This window comes from Lithobates pipiens, unplaced genomic scaffold (assembly GCF_037356315.1).
Source record: "Lithobates pipiens isolate NorthernLeopardFrog02 unplaced genomic scaffold, aLitPip1_a1.2 Scaffold_22, whole genome shotgun sequence".
In the NCBI taxonomy this organism is placed as follows: domain Eukaryota; kingdom Metazoa; phylum Chordata; class Amphibia; order Anura; family Ranidae; genus Lithobates; species Lithobates pipiens.
Window position 1 is genome coordinate 257,397,068 of NW_027507784.1, and position 26,675 is coordinate 257,423,742.

At 43.6% G+C, this 26,675-nt stretch overlaps 1 protein-coding gene across 1 annotated transcript in view; it reads right to left on the reverse strand.

Moving 5' to 3' along the window:
* Positions 1-21,858: 21,858 nt before the first annotated feature.
* PDILT (protein disulfide isomerase like, testis expressed) overlaps positions 21,859-26,675 on the reverse strand; it is a 59,415-nt gene continuing 54,598 nt past the window's right edge. Inside the window, exons 10-11 of the mRNA XM_077450003.1 lie at positions 25,807-25,893; positions 21,859-21,994 (exon numbers count right to left, since the gene is read on the reverse strand). Of these exons, the coding sequence (XP_077306129.1) occupies positions 21,938-21,994; positions 25,807-25,893 (144 nt within the window). The 3' untranslated portion in view covers positions 21,859-21,937. The remainder of the gene's footprint in view (positions 21,995-25,806; positions 25,894-26,675) is intronic.

Genomic DNA, 26,675 nt, shown 5'->3' on the forward strand with positions numbered 1-26,675 from the left:
CGACTGCAATACTGGCCACAGAAGCCAAGTATGGCAGGACAGTCAGTCATTTTAGGAGGGCTGTCATGTGAACACTGATTGGTCCAAGCAAATGGGACTGGCAGTAGGGTGTGGTATGGCTGAGGTTTGTTTAACAAAAAGGGTTGCAACAATGAGTTCGCTCTCTCACTTCCATCATGAGGCTTAGCTGCGAAGGTCGGATAAGTATAAGGCTTATATTGTACTTTGATTGTATGCTATGTATTATTGTAACTTCTATTGATACCTTATGCACGCTTTCTTATTTCCTTGGGAAATAAATGAAATTTGATTGATCTTAGACCGTGTATTGATTTAATAGCCAATGGTGATAGTATTGTGATATTAACGATAACATGTGCTTGGCGTATTGATAGACTAGCTGAACTATAGGGACTAGACAAAGGAATACATAACTGATGATAATAATAATTGATTGAATTGATCAGTTACTTCACCATGCAAACGTGTTCCTCAGCTTCTGTAAAAGTTTACTGGGCTGAATTACAAATTACCAATCAAAGAAATTGAGGAAAACTAAGGAAAAAAAAATAGTCCTATAAATTCAAGCATAAGGGCAACCCTGCATTTAAAGTTATTCACATAAAAGTATAGGAACAAAATACAACACATCAAAAGAAAAGTCACATAGTTGATTCACTAGCCTGAAGCAGAACATGAGCGCGTATAATTTGTAGGTAAACACATTCTAATAATAGCTTTTATGCCACTTCATCGCTAAACCTAGTATGGAACCGTTATAATATTCTCGTGTGCTTCCTGTGAAGTTAGTTACCTGGGAGACCATCCTTAATGGATGCAGAGCTGCCAATGATAATGATGAGAATGACCTCAGAACACTGATGCACCTGACAGATTCGGCAGCCTGAGATAAACTAGTTTTTCCCTATGGACACAAGTGTTTTATTACAGCCAAGCTTTTCTGCAGATTTTAAGCTTGTGGCAAGTAACCTGTTTTCCATGGCTAGAATCTGTACATAATTGCTGTCCCCTTGAGTAATTAAAATCATGCCTGCAAGGAATCTTTTTGTAGTATACTGCTATGTCAGGCACTGCAGGCAGTTGCAGCAACGAGAATTGATAAGCCATAGATTTAGGGAATTAGCATCAACCGTCAGACTATGAATTACACTCCTGTGGAGCATGACTAAACCACATGAAACATCTTTTAAAAATAAAAGAAATATGTGTCATACATTCCATTTTTAGTATATCTGCATGAAGAACTAAAAAGCGCTTTGGCCACAGGTGGCTCAAATGTGGGCCCTTAAATTAATCTAAAATGTGGGGTTTAAAGTTAAAAAAAGATCTATCATTATCATTTGTATTCTTTATTATTATTTTTTTCGTTTGCAATGTGTTTATTACGATTTCCATTAACAGATAAGGCACATATGAAAAAGATGGAAATGTGCAGTCTCCCCCAACTTAACTAACTGACCCAAGGGGTCCAATATCTCCAAAATTATGCTCTTTAAAAGTCTGTAGGGCATCGGAGAGTTTGCCATAGATAATGCAAAGTCTCAAACAACCATATGTACCGTAGATCACGGAGATTCCCCAAGTAAACAGGGATCTAATAAGCCATAGTTGTGAAAGGAGAGGAAAGAAGGTAGCGATAAGGATAGGTACGGGGGAGATGTGTCTAGTTCAACTGGTATCGTCCGTTAGGTGTCTGATCCAGGGATCACCCGTGTTTTCAAACAACGGCAGTTTATCATTTAAGAGCACTGAAAGGCATTTGTTGATCAAGGCCCACAACAGCTTTGTCTTCAGTAAATCAAACTGAACCACTGGAGACTTCCAGGATCTAGCAATAGTGATACGTGATACTATAATTATAAATGTTATCAATCCTCTTATGGGTTTCGAGGCTCCTTCCAGTGGACGACCCAATAGTGCCTGTAGCGGGGATTTTGATGAGGTTAATGCCAGTAAGACAGTAAATAATGTTATACATGCAGATCCAAAATCTTTTGACTTTTGGGCATGTCCACCACACATGGTAGGCCAAGCCCTCTTGGCCACAACCTCTGATGCAGAGGGGGGAGGCATCCGGGACCCACAAAGCTATTTTAGTGGAAACCATGTACCATCACAGAAACACATTGTACTTGGTCTCTATTGAGGTGTTAACTAGATTTTTTGAGGCATGTTGAGCCAGCATATGCCAGTCTGGCAAATTAAGTATTTCCCTGATATCCTGCTCCCAATTAGTCATATAGGGCAGCTTGATGTCTTGGATGGGGCGCATTAAGTTTGCGTAAGTGGGAGTGGCAGAAGAAAGCTCAGAGGTCCATTTCAGAGATGTTAAGAAATGGGCAGTTTGAGTCTAGTGGCAAATCTCTGTGCGCAGTATGTCAAACTTTTCTTTAAATAATTACAAAGGCAATAAACCACAGTGGTCACAGAAATTTTCTATACGCAAGAGGCCCTTATTTGTTCACCAAGAAAAAGTTGGGGGGCTAAGGCCCAAGGTTGTTAAGTAATTTAGCCAAAGGGGTATGAGCAGATTTAAATTTATACCTGTTTGTCACTCTATCCCACAAATTGGGTGAAAAAGAGAGGGTGGGACATAATACCAGAGGCCTGTCCTTATTCTTTTGCCACAATAAATGGCTAACCAGTCTCGACGGGAGGACGCCAACTGCATCCATATGGGCCGCTGAGCCCCGGGTATGGAATCTGTTCAGTTTGGCTAATTGTGCGGCTTGATACTTGACCATGTCAGGTACCCCCAGTCTCCCAATCACTTTGGGGGAGTATAGTGTACACCTATTGACCCTAGGCCTCTTCCCCCCCCCCCCCCAGACATATTATCATTTTTATTTTGTTCACTATGGAACAAAGTACATTTAGTACTACTTTGTCCTATGTTTTTCAGTACTTTCTAAACCTAGTTACATACCTCCCAACTTTTTGAGATGGAGACTAGGTAACCTATTAGCAAAAGTATGTAGGCATAGGACAAACCCCCTGCCACGCCTCCTTAAAGGAAGATTGTGCAAGATTAGTTAGTGTTTTTTTAAGGGGATTTTATGTGATAGACCAACACAAAGTTTCATATAATTGTGAAGTGGAAGGAAAATGATAAATGGTTTTCTAAATTAAAAAAAAAATATGTGAAAAGTATACATTTGTATTCAGCCCCAGAGTCAATACTTTGTAGAACCACTTTTCGCTACGATTACAGCTGCAAGTGTTTTTGGGGATGTCTCTACCAGCTTTGCACATCTAGTGACATTTGTGCTCATTCTTCTTTGTAAAATAGCTCAAGATGACAGATTGGATGGAGAGCATCTGTAAACCGCAATTTTTAAGTCTTGCCACAGATTTTCAATTGGATTTAGGTTTGAACTTTGACCTCTGGTGGTAAGATTAGAATCATTTTCTTGTTGGAAGGTGAACCTCCACCCCAGTCTCAAGTCTTATGTAGACTCTAACAAGTTTTCTTGTAAGATGACCCTGTATTTGGCTCCATCCATCTTCCCATCAATTCTGACCAGCTTCCCTGTCTCTGCTGAAGAAAAGCACCCCACAACATGATGCTGCCACAACCCTGTTTAACAGTGGGGATGGTGTGTTCAGGGTGATGTTTGGTGTTAGTTTTCCACCACGCAAATTGTTTTGCTTTTAGGCCAAAAAGTTAAATTTTGGTCTCATCTGGCCAGAGCACCTTCTTCTACATGTTTGCTGTGTCCTTCACATGGCTTCTCGCAAACTGCTTTATTTCAACAGTGGCTTTCTTCTTGCCACTCTTCCATAAAGGCCAGATTTTATGGAGAACTAATAGTTGTCCTGTGGGCAGATTCTCCCGCCTGAGCTGTGAATCTCTGCAGCTCCTCCTGGGTTACCATGAGCCTCTTGGCTGCTTCTCTGATTAATGCTCTCCTTGCCCGGCCTCTCAGTTTAGGTGGACAACCATGTCTTGGTAGATTTGCAGTTGTGTCATACTCCTTACATGTTTGGATGATGGATTTTTTCTTTAAAGGGTAATCGGATGATGGATTTTAGTTAGGGGTATCAGAGTAAAAGGGGCTAAATATAAATGCACACCAGACTTTTCAGGTATAGATTTGTAAATAAATTTGTAAACCATTTATTGTTTTCCTTCCACTTGACAATTATGTGCCACTTTGTGTTGGTCTATCACATAAAATCCCAATAAAATAGGCCTTTCAGACCTTAAAGACCAAACACAAGCTCTCCAGCAACTAAAACCTCCATGGAACAGCTAGACGCTGCACGTATAGAACTCAATCTTGCCCTAATGGCGAAAGCAGAAAAACAAATCCGTTGGAGTGGGGCGAAATTTTACACTCCGAGAGATAATATGGGTGCCATGCTGACCTCTAGACTATACCCACGGTATCGCACTCACGCCACCCTCGAGATTAGGATAGCGGGACAGCCCCCTACAGCCAACCCAAACAAACTTCTGGAGGCTTTCCAGAACTTCTACTCCCAGCTCTATAATTCACCCCCAGCAGACAGGGATCAAGAAATTCATGATTTCCTAAAGGACCTTCCTCTACCTTCCCTATCTAACAAGCATAAAAATTTCCTAGAGAACCCCTTCTCGTCGGAAGAAGTCCTGGAGGTTATTAAGGATCTCAAGAAGGGAACGGCGCCGGGCCCTGACGGTCTCTCAGTACCCTACTATAAGGCATTTGCCGATACTCTGGCCCCTACATGGCAACATTTTTCAACGCAAAGACCCAGGGCATCCCCTTAGACCTCTACCTCAATACAGCCTTTAGAACTGTTATACCCAAACCAGACAAACATTTAGAGGAGGTGGGGAATTATAGACCCATCTCCCTCATAAATAATGACCTTAAGATCCTAACAAAAATCCTGGCCAATCGTCTGGCATCCTTCATCAGTCGGTACATCCACAAGGGCCAGGTTGGGTTTATACTGGGATCAAGTGAGAAGGGCAGTAGATATTATTTCCCTCCTACAGTCCGGCTGGGACCATGGCCCCAAACAGGAAGGAATGTTGCTTTCTCTAGATTTGCACAAAGCATTTGACTCTGTGACCTGGCCCTACATTTTTGCCCTCATGGAGCGTTGGGGATTTGGCCAACGCTTCATGGGAGTGATCCACGCCCTCTATTCCTCTCCTAAGGCTGTGATACTTCTACAGGGACTCCATTCACAGCCGCTTAACATAGCAAGGGGTACTAGACATGGATGTCCCTTATCCCCTTTAATTTTTGCCATTGCTATCGAGACCGTGGCGATAGCAATACGCTACAACCCAAATATCCAATGAGTAGCCTGTGGCCCGCATACTCACAAATGTGGCACATTCTCTTTTTTCTAACTTCACCGACCACGACTCTCCCCAACCTCTGCAAACTCCTGAAAGTGTTTTCCATCATCTCAGGCCTTAAAGTAAATTATACCAAATCCCAGGCACTTAATGTCTCCCTCAAAACAGAACTAGTCTCAGCACTAAAAAGCTCTTTCAAATTTGAGTGGAGCGCTTCCTCCGTTAAGTATCTGGGGATCACTCTCACAGCCAAAATTGAGCCCCTCTAATTTCCCACCCATATACCAGAGACTTGTGTCTGACCTGACAAATTGGGACAGGGAAGGTTTGTCCTGGTTGGGGAGGATTAATTCAGTAAAAATGACCCTTCTCCCCAGACTGCTATATTTATTTCGATCCCTTCCCATAAACATTAGAAAGGATCACCTAAAATCTTTCCAAAGCAAGGTTACCAAATTCATCTGGGGAGGATCGGGCTACGGACTTCCACAAAAAACTCTATTCCATACAAGGAATCAGGGTGGGTTGGGACTACCCTGCCTCCTATTGTACTTCCAAGCAGCAAAATAGCACAATTATCCACGATCTATACCAAGTTAAAACCAGACTGGATTAACATAGAGAGACAGGCTGTTCCAACACATATTTTAGACTACCCCAATCTTATCACCTATCCTCTTACAATCCTTGTCTCTGTGGGACAAGATGAGATCACTAACATCCCTGACATCGGAAATGTAGACCCCTGTCGCAGATTTTCTTCCAGGAGGCCAGGACATCAAGTCCTTTCAATGGTGGCTGGACAAGGGGCTGTATCGCATCTGCCATTTTTTCACCCCCTCAGGCCCAGTTTCCCAGAAATTTTGTGTGCAAAACTTGGAAATACCAACCTCGGAACATTACAGGTTCCAACAGATACAGCATTTCCTACACGGGCTATGGAAGTGGAAATCAATGCCACCAAAATTTACACCATATGAAATGTGGTGCGGATGAGCTGGGGATCAGAGGGATGGAGTCTCCATTATTTACCTATCACTCGCTCTCCCGTCTTCCAAATCCTCATACATGCTAGCATGGGAAAATGACCTCCAAATTAGTTGGGACCTTGAGAGGTGGCAGTCCTCGTTTTCCAGAGCATTCAGGGGGTGAGAAACATCTCCCTAATTGAATCAAGCATCAAGGTCTTAACTAGATGGTACCTCACCCCCTTGAAGCTGGCCTCCTTTTTTTCCCACAGAGAGTCCACTATGCTTCCGTGGATGCCAGCTCAGGGGATCCATGGTCCATATTTGGTGAGAATGCCCTAGAATCAGGAAATTCTGGAGCGGGATGTTCACCCTGATCCAGAGTGTAACTACTTACCAGCTCCCGAGGACCCCAATTATAGCTCTCCTGAACGCCAATCTCCCTGGAATTCCTAAAGAAAGCTGTAAACTAATACACTTCATGCTGCTAGGGGCCAAGATGACCATCGATAAAGCGTGGAAACAATCCTTATCAGCAGTCAAACCTAAGATCTCCTGGATTATGTCGCAGGAGAAACTTGTCAGCATATTAACAGACGCAGTCCCAAAGTTTGAAGCCATCTGGGAACCCTGGTCCCTGTATGTGGGAGTTCTACTGCGCCCAGGTTTCCAGGCCCGACCAGAAACTAGTGACAGTGGCCACCCAGATCTCCCCCGGTAAGATTGGATCTCACTCTTCTCCGACTCTCTCTGTGTCTCTCTCTTGTCACCCTCTTCTCCCTTTCTCCTCCCATCTTAAGTACTTTCTGACTAAATATTGCCCTTTTGCCAGGTCTGAACCAGAAACGATAGTCTGATATATAGCCTTCCCCGCTGAGCAAAATGGCACCCCGTCAACAGTTCACTACCGCCCACGAGGTCACTAGTCTTCTTTGGGATCGGGGGGAATCCTCCAGGCACAGATAGTTCCCAATAGGGGTGCCGGAGGCCTTCTCCCTACAATCCTGTACAAACGCCTGAGTTGGGGGTCAGGTTCTTTAGATTGACAGTGCCAGCTCCTGGTCAACTATCTTGTTCCATAACACCCATGCTTGTTTGTTGCCATATAGAATTGTGACTACAACTATGAAAAGATTGTACTTGCTGTTTTTACCTGTAACATGACAAAATGTGTAAAATTTCAAGTGGTATGAATACATTTTCAAGGCACTATAGACCAGACCAAAATGAGGGACAGATGAGTTGGAAAGAGGGACAGAGGTATTTTGTTCCAAATCAGGGACAATCCCTCGAAATCGGAGACAGTTGTAGATAAGAGTACCGATCTGCTCCCATCATTTCCTGCCACAGCCGATCCAACAACTGCAAATTTTTTTTCAAGATAATGGCAAGAGCAATGCAGAAGCTGATATGTCCACCCTCTTCCTGCGTTTCTCTTGCTGTTGCAAGAAGAACTGTAAAATAAAAATTATAATGAGAGATCTTCTTTAAATTGTGACAGAGGTTTCATTCTTTACCACCCTCCCAAATAATAAACAATACTCTGTTTATGATCAGTCTCACCTTTATTGATTTTGAAGAAAAAACAAATATACTTTAGCATGTACTTTTCATACAGGAGATCTGGCATAACGTGCTGTAATACATATATACATATACACACAGTGTAATTGCAACAGAAGTATAACTGTCCCTATCCCAGGAGAGCATCTCTTCCAAGTGGTAAATGTAATCAATCTCACAATTCATTTCCAACAGTGGAGGAATATCTGGTTTACGCCAATGGTTGACACATGGTAGTGCCCTTGAATTGGTATCCCTCTTTTAGTGATATAATGGGTGAAGGTAGTGACCTTTATATAATGCCAGCTGTGTGTGGGGCCCAGGGAAGTTAGGGTATGGGAGAATGACCCCCCTGATCACAAAGATATAGTGCTGTGTTTGGGCTGTATTAGAGAGCCCTTTGCAGGGCTGAACTGCAAGAGTAATGAGAAAGGACATTAAGGAGCAGACAGAGAAACCTTAACCCCACCCCGCGCCCTTGACCCTCGACGAGTGGGTCTCTTGGCTCAGTTTAGAGTGGCCCCTGGGCCTATGGAGGATGTCTATTATGTTACAAGAAGGAATACCCGGTGTTAGTAACACTGCAGTTAAAGACCCTGTAACATCTGGGGAAGGTGGCTTTAACCATTCTTTAAGACTTAGAAGGGTTCTGCACTTGTGTGACTTCTGCATGGGAAGTTATGAAAAAGAGGCAAGTGTTTTGTACTTTGAACTTCTCGTGAGTCTTGTACTGATACTGTACTGCAAAGTGTTTGCAACCTAGAAAATGTACTGGAATAATGTTTGTGCAGTAAAGCATTTAAAATGCACTTTGACTGGACATTTATTTATTCTGGGTTACAGGCCTCAGGCTAGGAACATGAGGCGAGCAGGGGGTTTAGGCCAGGTGAAGGTGGCACAATATGGTGGAGTTTTCCTAAAAGAACAGTTGGGTGACTGTCTCATCCAAGAAGGAGCGGGGTGTGTCCAAGGCCAGCATGGCGCGAACCACCAACGAATAACCCCTGCAATACAGAACCCACAAAAAAAGAAAATCGAACCCAAGGAAACAAAACACAAATAATAAGCACACGCATACTGTATTGCCAAAATGTAAAAAATAAAATGTGCACATCAAGCAAAATAAAACATTAAACAATTTGTTAAAAACACAAAATAACAGTCCATAACTCTATGTGAAATTTTGAATAATAAATAAATCCAATGATCTGTATCACTCTAAGTGTAATCCCTACTGTACTGAGACACACTTCAACAAAATGACCATATGTTAAAGGTTGAAAGCACTAATCTACACTCCATTGAATGAAACTTGCTCCCCTTATGGTCTTAAATGCTGTATAGATGGATATCCTAACATGCATGAGTATGTCTGTGTTTAATGCTCAGGAAGGAGTATCCAGCACTATCAGGCACATGTTAATACAATTTCAGTAAGCTAGTATCACAGCCACAACCCATTATTAAATGTCTCACTCAGTATCATGCATGTACACTGCACATCTACAGTATATGCTGTACAAGAATGTGCTGATTTGTCAGTGAGATATCCATCTATACAGATTTAAAGTCCATAGAGAAAAGCATGTTTGATTTCATAGAGATAAGATTCCTAAAAGCGTTTGACTTACCATTAAACAGGTGATTATTTAATAGTAAAAAGGTCAGGTCTGAGCATGTACTGTAGGCCCTTTACAAAATAATCTGGAGTGGGAGACTAAGGACAAAGAGAAGACAATTTTTTTTAAATGCCTTCATCAGCTTTGTGTATACAAAGGAACATGGGGGAGCTCATTTCCAAATTAGGGATGATATTGACACAGTCCCAAATGATCCACAAAGGCTCAAAATTGATATAGTCCAGAAATATTTAGACAGAATAAAGGTGAATAAGGCACCTGGACCTGATGGGATACACCCACGGATTCTAAAAGAATTCAGCTAATTTCAAAGCCATTTTTTCTCATTTTAAGAGACTCGATGACTTCACTTAATGACTGGACTAGTACCACTGGATTGGTGTAAGGCTCATGTAGTGCCTATATTTAAAAAGGGGTCAAAGTCTTTAACAAGTGTAGCAAAGTCCCGGGGCCCCTGAAACCCAATGAGGACCTCCAGAGTTAAGGACAGCTTCAGTGTAGAGTAGGTTACAAGGCATGGTGGGTGTAATGCAAGATGAACAGGTGGGCGCCAGACACTTTTTTTATAGAGATTTATTGTCTCTTAAACAGAACTGTGGGAGAGAGGATTGGGGCCAAGACACCCTTAGGTAGATGTAATGTTAATTGGCAGACTCTGAGACAGGTGAAGGTCTCCAGCCGGAAACCACTTCTGTATAGGCAGGATAACTGTCTCCTATGGCAACAATCTTGTAGCTGTTACTAGCGGTAAAGGTATTCAACTATCTGCAGCACAAACAGTTCTCTTTACCCCACACTCACTCACTTTGGGTCTTCACTTAACAAGCTCCCAGTCTCTCTCTAGACTTCAGGTCCACTAGCCACTGGATCCTCTGAGTTCTTTCACTGTAACAATTAGTATCTTCCTCAAACGTCACCCCTGCTTCACTGCTGGGTCCCTGGCTTGGTACTAACAGATACTCCTCAAGCTTCACCACTACTGACATATTAGGTCCCTGGCTTGGCACTCCACAAGCGTCACCTCTGCTGTCCCGCTGATGCTTTCCCACTTCTTGATCATCCCCGGTTGGCGAGAAGTCTGCTCTGGTACTGGCCTCAGCTTACACACAATGGTCTCCGGTAGCAAGGTGGATGGTCCCTTTGTGGTGACAGACCACAACTGATTCCCCAGCCGGCTGAACCAATACTCCTGGTTGGACTACAAGCCTGCAGTCCCAACCCTGCACTACTTCTGGATAGGCTCTCAGATAGCCTAGCAGCCAGATGTCCCCAGGATAGACCTTAGGTTTCTGGCCTCGCAGCCCCCTGATCACCTGACTCTACCCAAATAAATAGGTTCTCTCAGCGGACCAAGGGGCCCAAGAAAATCCCTGCCTATTGGCTGAGACACCCCATTCATTCCTAATCTGTCCTTGCAATGCCCTCTTCTTATCTAATGTCATCAGATACCCGGCCATCTAGGGACAGAAGAGAGAAGTGCAGCAATTCCAGTAATAGGGTGAAATCAATTGACCGCCTAACAATTGGCCAAGGCAACTATCACTTGGCAAATAAATTTAATAGCAACCCTGCCTAATTATCAGGGTGCTACATCAGTAACTATAGATCTGTTAGTTTAACTTCTATAAATGGGAAGATACTGGAGAGTTCAATAAATGACCATATACAGTGAGGGGTCAAATACTTATTTCACTCATTAAAATGCAAATCAATTTCTAATTTTTTTGAAATGCGTTTTTTTGGGATATTTTGGTTATTCTGTCTCTCACTGTTAAACCGATCATAAGGCCCCTTTCACACTGGGGTGTCGGCTATTTTTAGCAGTGCTTTACCAATGCAAAGTGATTCTATGCATTAAGATAAAACACCTTCTGTGTGCAGCAGCCCCCCTCAGCCCCTCTAATACATACCTGAGCCCCATTTATATCCAGAGAGTGTCTCGGCTGTCCCGGCTCTTTGTCTGAGATAGCAGCATGCCGCCATTGGCTCCCGTTGCTGTCAAAGTCAGTCAGGCAATGAGGAGAGAAAGGGGTGGGTCTGAATGGACACAGGGAGTTGTGGCTCAGGTGCCTCCATAGCAAGCTGCTTGCTGTGAAGGCACTCAACAGGAGGGAGTGGCCAGAAGCACTGAAGAGGGATCCGAGAAGAGGAGGATTCGGCTGCTCTGTGCAAAACCACTGCACAAAGCTAAGTATGACATGTTTGTTATTTTTAACTGAAAAAGACAAGACTTTAGGGTCTTCACAGAGGACAAGGGGGCACTCTCTACGTCTGTAGGAAAAGAGATTTAATCTCCAGATATGGAAAGACTTCCTCACAGTAAGAGCAGTAAAAATTCTGGCCAGCTCAGTAGATTGTTTTAAAAAAGGCCTGGGCTCTTTCCTAAATGCACATATTATAAGGCCGCGTACACACGAGAGGATTGTCCGTCCAACTAAGTCCGTCAGACAATCCGACAGACAGTCCGTCCTACTTTTGAATGAACGGACTTGACCACACACGATGAACAGACAGTCCGCTGAAAGCTTGGGCGATGATGTGTACAGCACGTACGACGGGACTAGAAATACGACGTCCAATACACTGCAATGCAACCTTCGGCCGTGTAAATCCTTTCTGAGCATGCTCCATACTTAGTCCGTCCAACTAGCCTACTCACGAGCGGACTGTCCGCTGAAACCAAAGTTGGACGGACTGTATTCCGGAAATTCCGAAAGACTTAGTCCGCCAGACTGTCCGCTGAAAAAGTCCGCTGAAACCCACACACGAGCGGACTGTCCGCTGAAACACGTTTCAGCGGACTAAGTTGGACGGACAATCCTCTCGTGTGTACGCGGCCTAACTGGCTACTAATATTTATAGGTAAATCTGATCCATCCAGGGAATATCTGATTTCCTCTTCTGGTGATCAGGAGGGACATTTTTCCCCTGTTCAAGCAAATTGGATCATTGTTTGTTTGTTTTTTTTGCCTTCCTATGGATCAACTGTGAGTATAGGTTAGTGCAGCGTTTCTCAACCTTTTTTTCAGTCAAGGCACCCTTTAAAATTCTGCACCCCATTCTAAAATGTGAAAATCGAAACAAAGACTTTTATGTAATGAAGCAATATCTACACACATAGAACACCCAACATTAGAGGTGATTTATTCTTCCAAAGCAAATACACCTTTGTCACTGCATTTCGTTTATATCCTCCCTCCTGATACTTGCATGCTATGGAGGCATTATGTGCTAAAGTAATTATCTTATCTTTTGTGTGTGTTTTTATGCATGGCTTTTAAATCACATCTGAGAGTGAATGGCTTTCCCTAAGTGGATTATAGGCTATCATAAATCTGTGGGCCAGTCGGTCCTGAAAGGACTTATAGTAGGTTAGAGTGTAGCCATCTGGGCCTGGCACCCTTGCAGACTTCATTGATTTTACTGCCCGAGAGGTAATGGGGGTCATATAAGTCTTGTATGATATCTTCTGAGAGTTTGGGCATGCCAGAAGCTTGGATATACAGTTGAGCTGCTAGGCATTTGGTCTCCAGGGAAGAATGAGGAGTCTGTTCTTCTAAATTCTAGAGGGCAGAGTAATAGTCTTTGAAGGCCCAATCTATGCCAGGTGAGGTCTTAACTGCAATGTCTCCCTGCATCCCAATATGTGGAATATTCCTTGCTTTTGTACATTGAAGAGCATTAGCAACCATTCTTCCTGGCTTGCTTCCTAAAACACAGAATGCCCTTATACACAGTGTAAGTTTAGCTTCTGCTTTATTGATAAGGAGGAAGTTTAGCTTATCCAGAAGATTTTTCAGTTGGTCTCCCACCGGTATAGCCAGCGATTTCTTATGTGCCCTTTCCGAAAGTAGGGAGTAAATCTGGGAGTTAAGAGTTTTCTTTCTGTGGGACCCCAATTTTATGAGCAACTCCTGTATCACACATAAATGTGTTTACCAGAGACAGAAAGGTGAAACATTCTAAGTGTCATTTGTGGCAAAGAACAAGTCTAATTATTGCAGGATTTGATTGTTATGAGCCGGATCTTGTAAGAGTATCTTGTTTAATTTCTATTGTCACAATGAAATCCCTAGCTTAAGGAAGCAATGTGTGAGGGCATGGTCCAACAGGTGAAAGAGCCAATAGCGGCAGTAGAGAGCGCAGAAAGGGTACTCTGTGAAATAACGATATAATCACTTCTGGTATACATACTGTAGAAAGTTTTAGTCCTTGACATGTGTATTGAGAGTCCTCTAGCTATCCACTAATTGATGGTCATAAAGTAGCTTTTTAGGTTTATGCAATGTTGAGGTAAATGAGAAGTTCCCTTCAAAACCTCCAATAGGGGATCCAACGCAAGGTTACAGTCACTTCCCATTAGGAGTACGCCCTTTTTTATGTTGCTCTATTAGGGCTTAGCAGGATTCTAGGGAGGGAAACTGGTCCTCATTTGGCAAATACATACTGACTAGAGTAGTCTTTTGATCGTACAGAAAACCTTTTTTATGTGAGAGAGGTGACCTGTCCCGTCTCTAACACATTCTAGTTCTTTTGATGGCATCTGTTAGCATATTGTTTTTAAAGGTGTTCTATGGTCACAGCATACACTTTCATATTATAACATCAGTGTCAGGGTCCCGCTCGCACTTTGCAAGCGGACCGCCGTTCGCGCATTCGCACTTGCGCCGCTAGTCTGCCTTGGTATCAGCGCGGGTGCGCACGCCGCCGTGCGCCCCAGGCACGCGCACACACGTGTGCGCGCTAACGCGATTGGCGCCAGTGGCCCTATTTAAAGGTACAGCTGATGATGCTCTGTGCTGTTTGTCTGCAGCTAGTACCTGAAGAACCCCGTTATCTGCCTGCTTGTTCCTGATTATTTGACCCGACTTCCGTCTGACTCCGCTGTTCTCTCCCGTCCTGACCTCGGCTTGCCTGACCTTGTTACGGACTGCTTACTGTTGCTGAACCCCTGCCTGTTTGACGTTGCTTATCTATCACCTGTCTGCTGGTTCCAGCCTGCCTGACCTGTCTTGTCAATATCTCGTTCCGAGATATTCCAGGATCCGCTACTGCCTTCCAGGTTCATTGGGTCGCCTGCCTTGCCTCTACTGCCAGTTCTGCCTAGCTGTTCCCTGCTTCCACCAGCCCCTGTGGTTCCAGCATCTTGAGGTTCGCCCGCTTTGCCTGCATCTGCTGCTGCATCCGGCCAGACACTCCTACCCCGCTGTGCTCTCGTACCACTGTTCTCACTCCAGTGGGACTTGAACCAGAGCCGTAAGAGAGGTCTTCTTCCGTCAAGTCAGGCTCACCACCCAGGTAGCTCACAATCAGGATTATAAAAGCAATACAAACAATAGTTATTTGTGACAATCCAATTTAGGCTTCCTTGAAAAATCCTCCCAGTTGTGAGTTCTGTCTGTCTTCTGGCCATCTCTTTCCACAACTATCTGGATTCCCTGCATACTTTGCAGCTCTGCCTCTGCTGTTTAATTTCAAACCCTAAGGACTACATATCTCATGGTCCATTGCTGCCTGCAAGCTGTGATTCATGTATTTGTTGAAAAAAAACAGCATAGTAGCTTTGTATACTGTGAACTATACAAATGCATTATACCTGTCTATACAGGTATACCTGTCTATACAAGCAGGTGACGCTGCAGTATTATAGTGTGTATCTATTATATGATGTAAGGGGAGGACGTACTGTTTTTCCTCTGTTTGTACTTGTTTGTGTTCCTGTTCCTGTCTCCATACTGAAAAGATGTTATGATATTTCTCCATAAAAGTAAAGCTGTATACAAGAAGAGAGAAGGAATAGTACACCACACCATACACTCCTGAACAAATGGTGTAGCAGAAAATAAAAAAATCGCACTCTTGTAGAACTGGCCAGATGCAGGTTGTCGGATGCCGCCCTACCTCGCAAGTACTGGGGAGAAGCAGTCATGACTGCAACTTACCTACAGAACAGACTACCATCAACAGTCATTAAATATACTCCATTCGAAATGTGGCATGGATCAAAGCCTAGCTTAGGGCACATCAGAGTGTTTAGATGTAAAACATATGCCTATATTCCAAGTGAAAATTAACCCAAGCTAGAGAACAGAGCCTTAGAGGGCATTCTCGTAGGCTACAGCGAGTAAACTAAGGGTTACAGAATCCTACACCTAAAGGCTGACATAGTGACAATAAGCCATAGTGTTTATTTTGATGAAAGGCCATCATCAGAAACACCAATCCCTGAAAGCTATGAAGTGAATATACCCAGCAAACCAGAAGAAAAGGTTGACCAAAGCGAACCTGTGCAGGAGTTAGAACAAGAGGTGGAACTCATAACGTCTAAATCAAGTTCCCTACCAAATCGTGCTGAACTACCTGAAGTCAGAAAATCCACTCGGACTACAAAGGGGATACCACCCCTCAAGCTGTCATACACCGTCAAAACACACAGCATACTTGAACCAACATCCTGGGAAGACATAGAAAAAACTGCCAAAATGTGAAGCCAATAAATGGAGAGAGGCAGCAGAAGAATTAAAGTCACTTCAAGAAAATAAAACCTGGACACTCACAGAGCTCCCTCCTAACCGCAAAACTATATGATGTAAGTGGACTTTCAAAGTAAAGTCAGACGCAGAAGGAAATATCCACAAATACAAAGCTAGACTAGTTGCCAAGGGTTAATACCAGAAACATTCGCTCCCGTGTAAAACACTCCACCATCAGAGCGATTCTTATGCCGCGTACACACGAGCGGAATGTCTGACAGAAAAGTCAGACGGAAGCTTTTCATCGTATATTCCGATCGTGTGTATGCCTCATCTGACTATTTTTTAAATGAAAATTCTGATGGACCTAGAAATAGAACATGTGTTAAATATTTCCGACGGAACCATTTCCTATCCGGAAAACCGCTCATCTGTATGTTATTCCAACGGACCAAAAACTACGCATGCTCTGAAGCAAGTACGAGACGTAGGCTATTGGCTACTGGCTATTGAACTTTCTTTTTCTAGTCCTGTTGTACATCACCACGTTCTTAAGGATCGCACTTTGGTGTGATCGTGTGTACGCAAGACCGTTTCAGCGGAACTCCGTCGGAAAAACATTCAGAGTTTATTCCGACAGGAAAACCAGTCGTGTGTACGTGGCATTATCGCTGCAGCCGGGAAGGGCATGCAAGTAAACCACCTAGACATTAAAACTGCTTTCCTATATGGAGACATTAAGGAAGATCTCTACTTGCAGCAACCACCAGGGTTTGAGCAAGGAGACAACCTTGTGTGTAAACTTCAGAAGAGCATCTACGTTCTGCAAGGATATGGAATGAGAAAATGAACGAAGTGCTTACCAGAGAGGGATTGTCAAGAAGTAAAGCAAACTCCTGTCTCTACTCCAAGAATGTGGTTTCAGCCCTGTGTAATGAGGTTAGTCGGGGGGGGGGGGGGGGGGGGCTGTATACAGTGCTGGGATGGGAAAGGAGCTCTGCCAAATGACCTGCCAGGGGTCCCTGTCCTCTGATTCTCCAGCAGTGATCCCTGTCCTCTGATGTAAAGAGGAACTCTGGGAACTCAAAACTCTTAAGCCCATTTGAGTATCATGGTGTGTGGTGGATGTATCTGCACGCACGTTGGAAGTAGTGGGGGGGGGGAGACCGGTCAACTTTTGCATTGGGGCCCACAAGCTTCAAGCTACGCCTCTGGATAGAGAACAGTAGTTACTATCTGGGAATCCAAATAGAGAGAGAAGAGGATGGAAGTTATTGTCTCTACCAATCTCAGAAAATCTCTGAAATCTTGGAACAATTCCATATGCAAGATGCAAAGGAAGTGAAAACTCCTATGGAACCATTCTATCAAACGAGGAATGAAACAGAAAACTTGTTACCCAACAATGACACATATCGCAGAGCAATTGGTAATGTCAGGAAAGGTTCCCTCCGCTGGTAATATCGATCATTTGGCGTGCAGTACTGAGATCCACCAGCAGGTGTCTCCTGCTGGAATTATGTAATCTTTGGTCCGCAGTACTGGTGTCCACCAGCGGAGGGATCCTGGCACTGTGGAGCAGGTATTACCTTCTGCAGTCAGGCGTCACATGACTGACAGCAGCCATTATAAATACCCGGCAAGCGCACACACACCTTGCCTTGGTATTGTCCTTGAGCCCTGAGCCCTGATACCTGATACCTGATACCTGACTACGATTCTGGTACTCCCTTTTACTACATAGGCTGGTTTATTTGTTTATCTTCACTGTTTGGTTTGTTCACTCAGTTTGTATTGGTGGTGTGTTCACATTTATATGCGTTTACTTTAATAAATTTACCTTCACCTATTTATGTCTGGTTCACTCTGTCGCAGTCACACAGTTCTGGTCACATCTAGTTCATGACAGAATACCAAGGCCATTCCTGACCAGAAGTGGCTGCACAGGGGAACCATTTGCTTCAGTTTGGTTGCAAACATGAATGCTGATGAGGTCATTTATTTTTCTCTGCTAGCATCTGAGAGTAGTGATTATTGCCACCAGGCTTTGAAAGGATGGTCTAGTGACCAATTGTTTGCAGCTATCCATTTGGCTCACTCCCTGGTCGATCAGGGCTATATATTGTTTGGGGAGGTGCAGCCTTTGATCAAGATCTGTACTGAGCTGGCCCTGCCCTGTATCCCAGATGGCCGTGATGATTTCACTCCTCCTTTTAATATAAATCAGGTTGTATCTTTAGTATGGCTTTTTGAAGATGATCCTGCTGATTTTTGTGAACACTTCTCAGCCTGTTCCCCACAGGTGATTGCTGAGTGCATTGTATCTGCTCAGTCTTTTGTTGGACAGGGAGACTTAAAACTTCAGTTTGTACAACCTATACTTTCAGCATGGTCTGACATGGTGCAATCAGCCCCAGCCAAACAATCCACCTCTGCCATCAGATATGAGCCTACCCAAATGTATGTTTCCCCATCAGCCATGTCAACCTCAGTTGCAGCCCAGTACACGCTGCTCCCAACCAAATACTCATATCCAGTCTCTGCTCCCTGTACTTAGCCTGCATTCAGCCCACCTGCCTCCTCTCCGCTGCCTACAAACCCACAAGTTCTTCCCCCAGCTACTGGTACCACTTCTCTGCCATATCACAAGCCTCCTTTCCAGTCTGCTGCACCCCTTACCTACAGTCACCTACAGAGCTTCAGTGGCTAAGCCAAAGAAAAAACGAAAGTTTTTCCCAACCAAAATGGTCTTACCATTAACCCAACCTGCCTCCACACCTACCAATCTGTCCCAGCCCGGAGTGCCAGAGCCAGAGTTCCAGCCCGGAGTGCCAGAGCCAGAGTTCCAGCCCGGAGTGCCAGAGCCAGAGTTCCAGCCCGGAGTGCCAGAGCCAGAGTTCCAGCCTGATGTCCCGGCCTTCCAGCCTGACGCCTTCCTGCCTGATGTCCCGGCCTTCCAGCCTGACGCCTTCCAGTCTGATGTCCCGGCCTTCCAGCCCGATGTCCTCCAGTCTGATGTCCCTGCCTTCCAGCTTGACGTGCTGCTGCCTGCCTTCCAGCCTGACGTGCCACTGCCTGCCTTCCAGCCTGACGTGCCGCTGCCTGCCTGACATGCCAGCTTCCCGGTCCGATGTGCTTCTGTCTGCTGTCCAGCCTGAGGTGTGCCTGTCCACTGCCCAGCTTGAAGTGCCCGCTACCCAACCTGATGTGACTTTGCTCTTGGCCCAGCTTGACGCAATGGACTTTCCCCAGCAACCGCTAGTTGGAGCGTCCGGAGGTCGCTCCTTCGAGGGGGGGGGGTACTGTCAGGAAAGGTTCCCTCCGTTGGTAATATCGATCATTTGGCGTGCAGTACTGAGATCCACCAGCAGGTGTCTCCTGCTGGAATTATGTAATCTTTGGTCCGCAGTACTGGCGTCCACCAGCGGAGGGATCCTGGCACTGTGGAGCAGGTATTACCTTCTGCAGTCAGGCGTCACATGACTGACAGCAGCCATTATAAATACCCGGCAAGCGCACACACACCTTGCCTTGGTATTGTCCTTGAGCCCTGACCTGCAGCCTGTTTGATACCTGATACCTGATACCTGATCCTTGACTACGATTCTGGTACTCCCTTTTGCTACATATGCTGGTTTATTTGTTTATCTTCACTGTTTGGTTGTTTGGTTTGTTCACTCAGTTTGTATTGGTGGTGTGTTCACATTTATATGCATTTACTTTAATAAATTTACCTTCACCTATTTATGTCTGGTTCACTCTGTCGCAGTCACACAGTTCTGGTCACATCTAGTTCATGACAGGTAAGCGGTTATATGTTGTCAATGTGACAAGACCAGACATAGCCACAGAAGTAGGTATACTATGCAAGAGAGTTTCAACTCCCTGTCAGCATGACTGGAATTCAGTAAAAAGAGTGAAGCAATACCTCAAAGGAACAATTCAGATGAAGTTACGGTTACCAGCAACAACGGATCCAAAACTGGTTGGGTATGTGGCTGCTGATTGGGTTGGAGACTGCACAGACCGCAAATTCACAAGTGGATTAATCTTCCAGTAGGGGGAATGGACCATAAGTTGGTCTAGTCGAAAGCAAGCAACTGTCGCTCTATCTTCAACTGAAGCAGAGTACGTTGAACAGCATATGCATGCCAGGAAGCGATATGGATTTGTCAACTTTTTGTGGACATTGGGATAGACATGTCCCATTAAAACAACCAGCGATGCCAAGCATCACCTACTGAGGGACAATCAAAAGCAAGGAGTTATTGACATTCAGTATTGCCCTTCAGAGGAGATGACTGCTGATGCACTCACCAAGCCGTTGTCGAAGGAACATCATAATAATTTCCAGAAGAATATGAATATAATTTGACAAAGCACATGCTGTTGAGAAGGGGTGTTGAAAGAACAACACCATAGTAGCTTTATATATTGTGAACTATGCATATGCATTATACCTGTCTATACCAGCAGGTGGCACTGCAGTATTATAGCGTGTATCTATGATATGATGTAATGCGAGGAAGTACTGTTTACCTCTGTGTGTGTTCCTGTACCTGTCTCCATGCCGAAAATATGTTATGATATTTCTCCATAAAAGTAAAGCTGTATGCTATATACAAGAAGCTTCCAGCGCATTATTTCAATACTCTGCACAACAGTATTGACTCCGACTCATGAAATACCTTCTTTAAGCACCTCTGTAGTTGGGAAGGCAGGCTGTGTAAATTCTGTGATAAAGCATTGCCAACTCACAGGACACCGTGAATACAATATACGCCACAGAACTCAAGGAAGTAATTGTGCAGGGATCTTCACAAATTAGGTTTACAAACTTCAAGATCATTCTGATATATGAGTAGGCTAGAAATAATTGAAATGTGGAAACGACCATAGATACACTTTAACAAAATCTCTTAAGAGTTACTCTCTAAGGGCTGGTTCACACCATGAATCGCACAGCAACACGCTGTGTGCTCTTGTGCATTTCACATGTGATCCAGGTGCAGTGTGATTTCAGCACATTCATCTGAAGGGGCTGAAATCGCACCAGACTGCGCTAAAAGTAGTCCACACACTTACTGCAATTGGATAACAAGTAGACACACTGTGTTTAGACCTATATTTGAGGTGTCATTAAGTTAACCCTGACACCCACTCCATATAGCAAGTTCAGTGCGCTTTAAACGCAGTGCAGGAAATATGCATGGAATGGGGGTTTCCCGCACCACATCCCTTGGGCCCTGTTCACATCTATCAAGTGTATTAGTAATGCATGTAAAAGTGTGCAAATTCACAAGGCGCATACAAAGTCATACACCTACAATGCACCTGAAACTTGCAAAAGTGTACTGGCCCTAATATTGTACTGGAAGAAAAATGTAGAATTAGACCTCATGCACACAAGTGTAAAAAATGCATTTCAAAGCATTTGTTTAGTTATGAATATGAATAAATGTGTATTGTTTTTAATGGGGACATGCACACAGGTGTGTAAGCATGCACTACATTCATATCCTTAAACCAAAATCTAAAAATCTGCATCTGAGGACATGTATTTTAGGTGCTTACAAGTGTAAATGTGTACAAATGCATATATACTGTACATTTATACCCGATGCAAAAAGTGCATTATTTAGAAAAAAGCAGAAGGAAATATAACTCAATTTTTACACATTTAAAAGAGGTATGTAAAGGCAAGCGTTTTACTCAGGAACTTTTGTGCCAGAAAACCCCTACCTATATGATCAATACAATTTTTGCATGTACATGTAGCATTTTTTTGTGTGCATGTAGACTTCAAGTGAGCAAGTGTCAGCAGGAACTTGCAAGCAAGTGTATGGACAGTTGTAGCTTTCAAAACAATTGAATAATACATACAAGGGAACAAAGTTTATAGTTTGATATTTAATTCAAAAGTTTATGCAGCTTTTTGAATCTTAAAATTGGGGTATTAGGAAAACAGATGCACAGCTACAGCTCTTCCTTAATCTTCTTTGCATCATCATCACTGCTTGTTTCAGAAGAGTCCTAAAAAAGTGTGAGTTGTTAGAAGTTGTTTTCAGGCAATACAGTATGGATTGTAAAATATTATAATATAGTAAATAAAGGAAAAATGTTAAAGCAGTATTAAACTAAAACAAAATATTTATTATATTACAGTTTTTTTCAATTGTTAGATTTGGTGGCTGCTTTCTTTTTCTTTTTAATGCTTTCTTCTCTGCGTACACTTCCACCACTGTCTGTACCTTTACCACTTTCTGTACACTTCCACCACTCTCCGTGCACTTCCACCACTATGCGTACCTCAACCACTCTCAGTGCCCTTCCTCCTCTCTGTGTACACTTCCTCCATTCTGGGTACCTCCACCACTCTCCATACACTTCCTCCACGCTACGTATCTTCACCACTCTCCGTACACTTCCTCTACTCTCTATATATTATACACTACTATACACAATGATTCTTTAAATGTCAGAACTAAATATCTCCTCCTATACCTGCCCATTATGAAAGCTAGCACTAAGCACCTTCCTATTATACACTTGGCTGTAATGATTTTATTTTTTTTTTTTATTTTTTTTATATATATGTAATGCTGGTTTTGTCAACTAGCAACATTTTTTATTTTGTAGCAAATGTGGCAGTTTCTTTTGAGTGGCGTGAAATATTTGTGTTTTTGTTTGTAATATGCCCTAGGCTCTCCATTGGTGAGTTGTGGGTGTGCTAACCTTCTATGGCCATTATAAAGGGGCTCTTCATGTTGGATATTTTATTTTGTTGGTGAATATTAGAGGAAAAGCTGGGACACGTGAAGGTGTACAGGAGACAAGATGTAGAAGAAAGCAAGGGCCCACTGCTCCACCTAAAACTACCATTACAGATCACTTCTAGGTGGACAGTACCTATGGAAGCTGCCGCCAGGAGGAGCAGTCATGTAGGTGAGGGATGATCGCTTCTGTGACATCTGGATGTATGAGTACCCGGGGGCAAGGGCTGCTCTCCAGATACACTAGACTGGCACAGCAATAACCTTCATTGGCACACACCTTCCAGGCAACCTGAGCGATCCCTGGTCGTTTGTGGAGTGACACTGAGCACAGACCTAGCTAGCCAATCTGAGTCTCTTCCTGTTTGTCCTGTACCCGCCTCCCACTCTAGTGCCGCGTACACATGATCGGAATTCCGGACAGAAAAAGACAGATGAGTGCTTTTCATCGGAAAATGCAACCGTGTGTGCTCCATCAGAATTTAGCTGTCCGAATTTTCACCAGCCAAAAATTGATAGCATGTTCTCAATTTTTCCAAGGGAATAACTTTCTATCGGAAATTCCAATCGCGTGAATGCAATTCCGACACGTCAAAAATCACGCATGCCCAGATTCAACTATGAGACAGAAGCTATTGGCTACTGGCTATTGAACTTTCTTTTTCTAGTCCCGTCGAACGCGTTGTACGTCACCGGGTTCTTAATGATCGGAATTTGGTGTGACCACGTGTAGGCAAGACAGCTTGAGTGGAATTCCATTGGGAAAACCATCAAAGCTTTTTGCCGACGAGAATTCCGATCATGTGTATGCAGCATTAGTGTCTCTCCCCTCCTATTGTGTATGACCAGCTCTGCAGGACTTATTCTTGCCAAACCTGCTATCCGCTCTGCTCACACTGCACCTGTCCAGGGAGGACACACCATGGCCATCTACTGTCAGCAAACCCTGTCCCTCTTGTTGAGACAGAGAGCTGCTCTTTCCCGTACCTAGATACCACCCCCTCCAGCGGTGGCTCTTTAATTAGGCAAATTAGGTGGCTGCGAGGCCCTGTGAGCGTGAGGCCTTAGGTGACTGCCCAGTTTAATTAATTAATTAAAGAGCCTCCTCTGAATACAGGAGGTGTGTTACTGGCAATCACCAGTATCACAAAGGGGAAAAAAAAGTCTAAAAAGGAAAACTAATGAAGCTGCCACATCTAAGCATTGGTAAGTTGCAATTTTTGGTTTTGGGTTTAATACCACTTTATTAAGCTTTTGTTGCAGTCTGTGCCTGGAAATTCATCCTCACTTCCTGTCCCTATTCCAGAGAATGTGGATAAATATCCCCAGCGTGGACAGAGACAACATTAAAAATTTTACTCTAATCATACCCCACTCTATCCAAAACAAAGTTGGTATATTGTAGTTTACCAGACCTTCACCTCTTAATGACCACCTACCATAGATATATTGCGGCAGGGTGGTCGCTTTGTACCAGATCTTACATGGTCTGACACTTCCGGGTCTGGGGCGTGCACATGCATTGACGACCCACTCTAGCTGTGATTGGACACAGCGGGAGATATCAGCAGGCCCCGCCAATCGTTCAGGAGAAGAGCAGAACGGTGGTCTGCCTATGTAAACAAGGCAGATCGCCATTCTGTGAGAGGGGAATGTTAGGTGTCAAATTTGTCTCGTGTAATACCACAGTCCTGCTATATATCACTGATCACTGCCATTACTAGTAAAAAAGGAAAGATAAATAAATAAAAATATTCCATAGTTTGTAAATGCTGTAATGGGAATGTTTTATAGCAAAATTTCAAAATTGTCAGTCTTTATTTGAACATAGCACAAAAAATAAAAACCGCAGGTGATCAAATACCACCAAAAGAAGGCTCTATTTATGGGAGAAAAAAAAGAGTACAGCATTGCACACCTGTACAATTGTCAGTTAAAATAACACAGTGCCATATCACAAAAAATGGCCTAGTTATGAAGGGGGGTAAACCTTCTGGAGCATGAGCCATCTAGGGAGAGGGTAGTATCAGGTGTACTAACAGATTTTTATGGACCTGACTATGAATTAAAACCAAACTCAAAAAAACAAAAAAGGGACCACACTGCAACTGAAAGCCAAATCTTTGGCTTGAGGTTGAGGTGCAATATTTACATATAGAATGTCCATTTGGCTGTCAAAAAACAGGCATTTAGGAATTGCCAGTATCGCCTACTGCTCTCTGAAAAGTATTTTAAGTGTTTTTCAGAGGGGTGGCAAAGGCTGCCGTAGGTGTGGACGATAACTTACAGCAACATTTTTTTATTACCCTTTTTGGGATAAAAGTTTTACATATATATATATCCTGGTGGGGGGCCGGGATATGGGGGGCCCCCTTGTTAAAGGGGGCTTCCGGATTTTGATAAGCCCCCCGCCGCAGTACTATTTGATGCTGCAGTTCTTGGTTAGATTTAGCACTTCTCCTAAAATGTTTTTCAGTGCTTTGCTCACTACAGTCACCACAGTCACACGCTGTAATGGTGGCCATGCTTGCTTTGAGTTTTCATCCAATCCATTTGTGATTTAATCCAAACAATCCGCAAACAATCAAATAGCCATAACTTTACTTTTGATTCAATTTAGATTTAATCAGACTGAGCTATTATAGCCAGAGTAGAATATTATCAATCATTTTGCATCACCATCAGTGAGATACTTTGTTCATGAGTACAAATGTATTTTAATCAATCCAATTATGAAATTACATGAGGGAAACAGAGACATGATCGATAAGTTATGATCTTATTTTAAATATCGATCGAAATCTACTTTCAGCCATGTGGCATATTAATCCAATGGATTGTAGACTTTAGATCGATTATTCCTATTGGAAGAGATCAATTGGAGAAGAAAATGATGACTTATGGAAGCCTTTATGGCCACCATAAACATTTAATGGGGATCCCGACCATTATATTCTGTGGTCTCCTTCGACACCTTACTATTGTATGCAAATCAGTGATATTGGATGATGGGCGGTTGGTGATCGCATACATTTTTATAATATCTGTTAAAGATCATAAAATGTACGTTACCTCCTCCTTGGTGTTTGATGACCTGAGTTTGTTTTCTAAAAACTCTGTGAATGCCGTGATTGTTTTTTCTCCTGTATAGCGGACAGACTTAAAAAGAAAAGGAAAAGTTAGCTAGTGGAGGCGTTTTCCCAAAAACAAAAGAACATACATGGTATCATAGCTCCCAACTGTCCCTGATTTTGAGGGACTGTCCCTGATTTGGAACAAAGTCTCTCTGTCCCTCTTTCCTCCACATTTGTCCCTCATTTTGGTCTGATCTATATAGTTGTATGTAGTCCTGGCTCCTGACGAGCATACGCTATATGTTTTTCAAAGTTAAATCTCCTGAAATCACAGTTGGGTTTTGGGGCTAATTTTACTAAATTTATGGTTTCAGTACCAGTCTGGCTGGGTTGCACTGGGTTCTCTTTGGCTGCAGGTGTTGCTGTCACCACTAGCAAGGTTGAGAACGCAGTCTAGCTGGGTGTATTGAATGCCACGTTTCTTTAGGAACCGGTCCAGTGGGAGTGTTCTCCTGCTGTGCATTCTGGGAGATGGTATTTAAGGTACTGACATCACGTGCTAAGGAGGTGTTCTGTTCTGTTCCAGAGGTTATTTTTTGTCTGTTTGGTTCTGGTTCTCCTTCCCAGCCCCCATGGCCCTCCTGGCCTGGGGTGCGGAACCATGCATTTCCAAGTCTCGGGGCTGGCTAGCCCGAGTCAACACAACTGCAGGGACAGGCCTGAATGGATATTGGGGCCTATTGATTCGAAGGTGGTCCAATGCCATCTGATCTAAGGGAGAGGCCCAGCAACTGGAGGAACCCCAGGCCAGGACTCTTCAGGAGAAGGCCGTGCGCAAGGCTGGCTTCTCTGAAGGAGCCTGGAGGC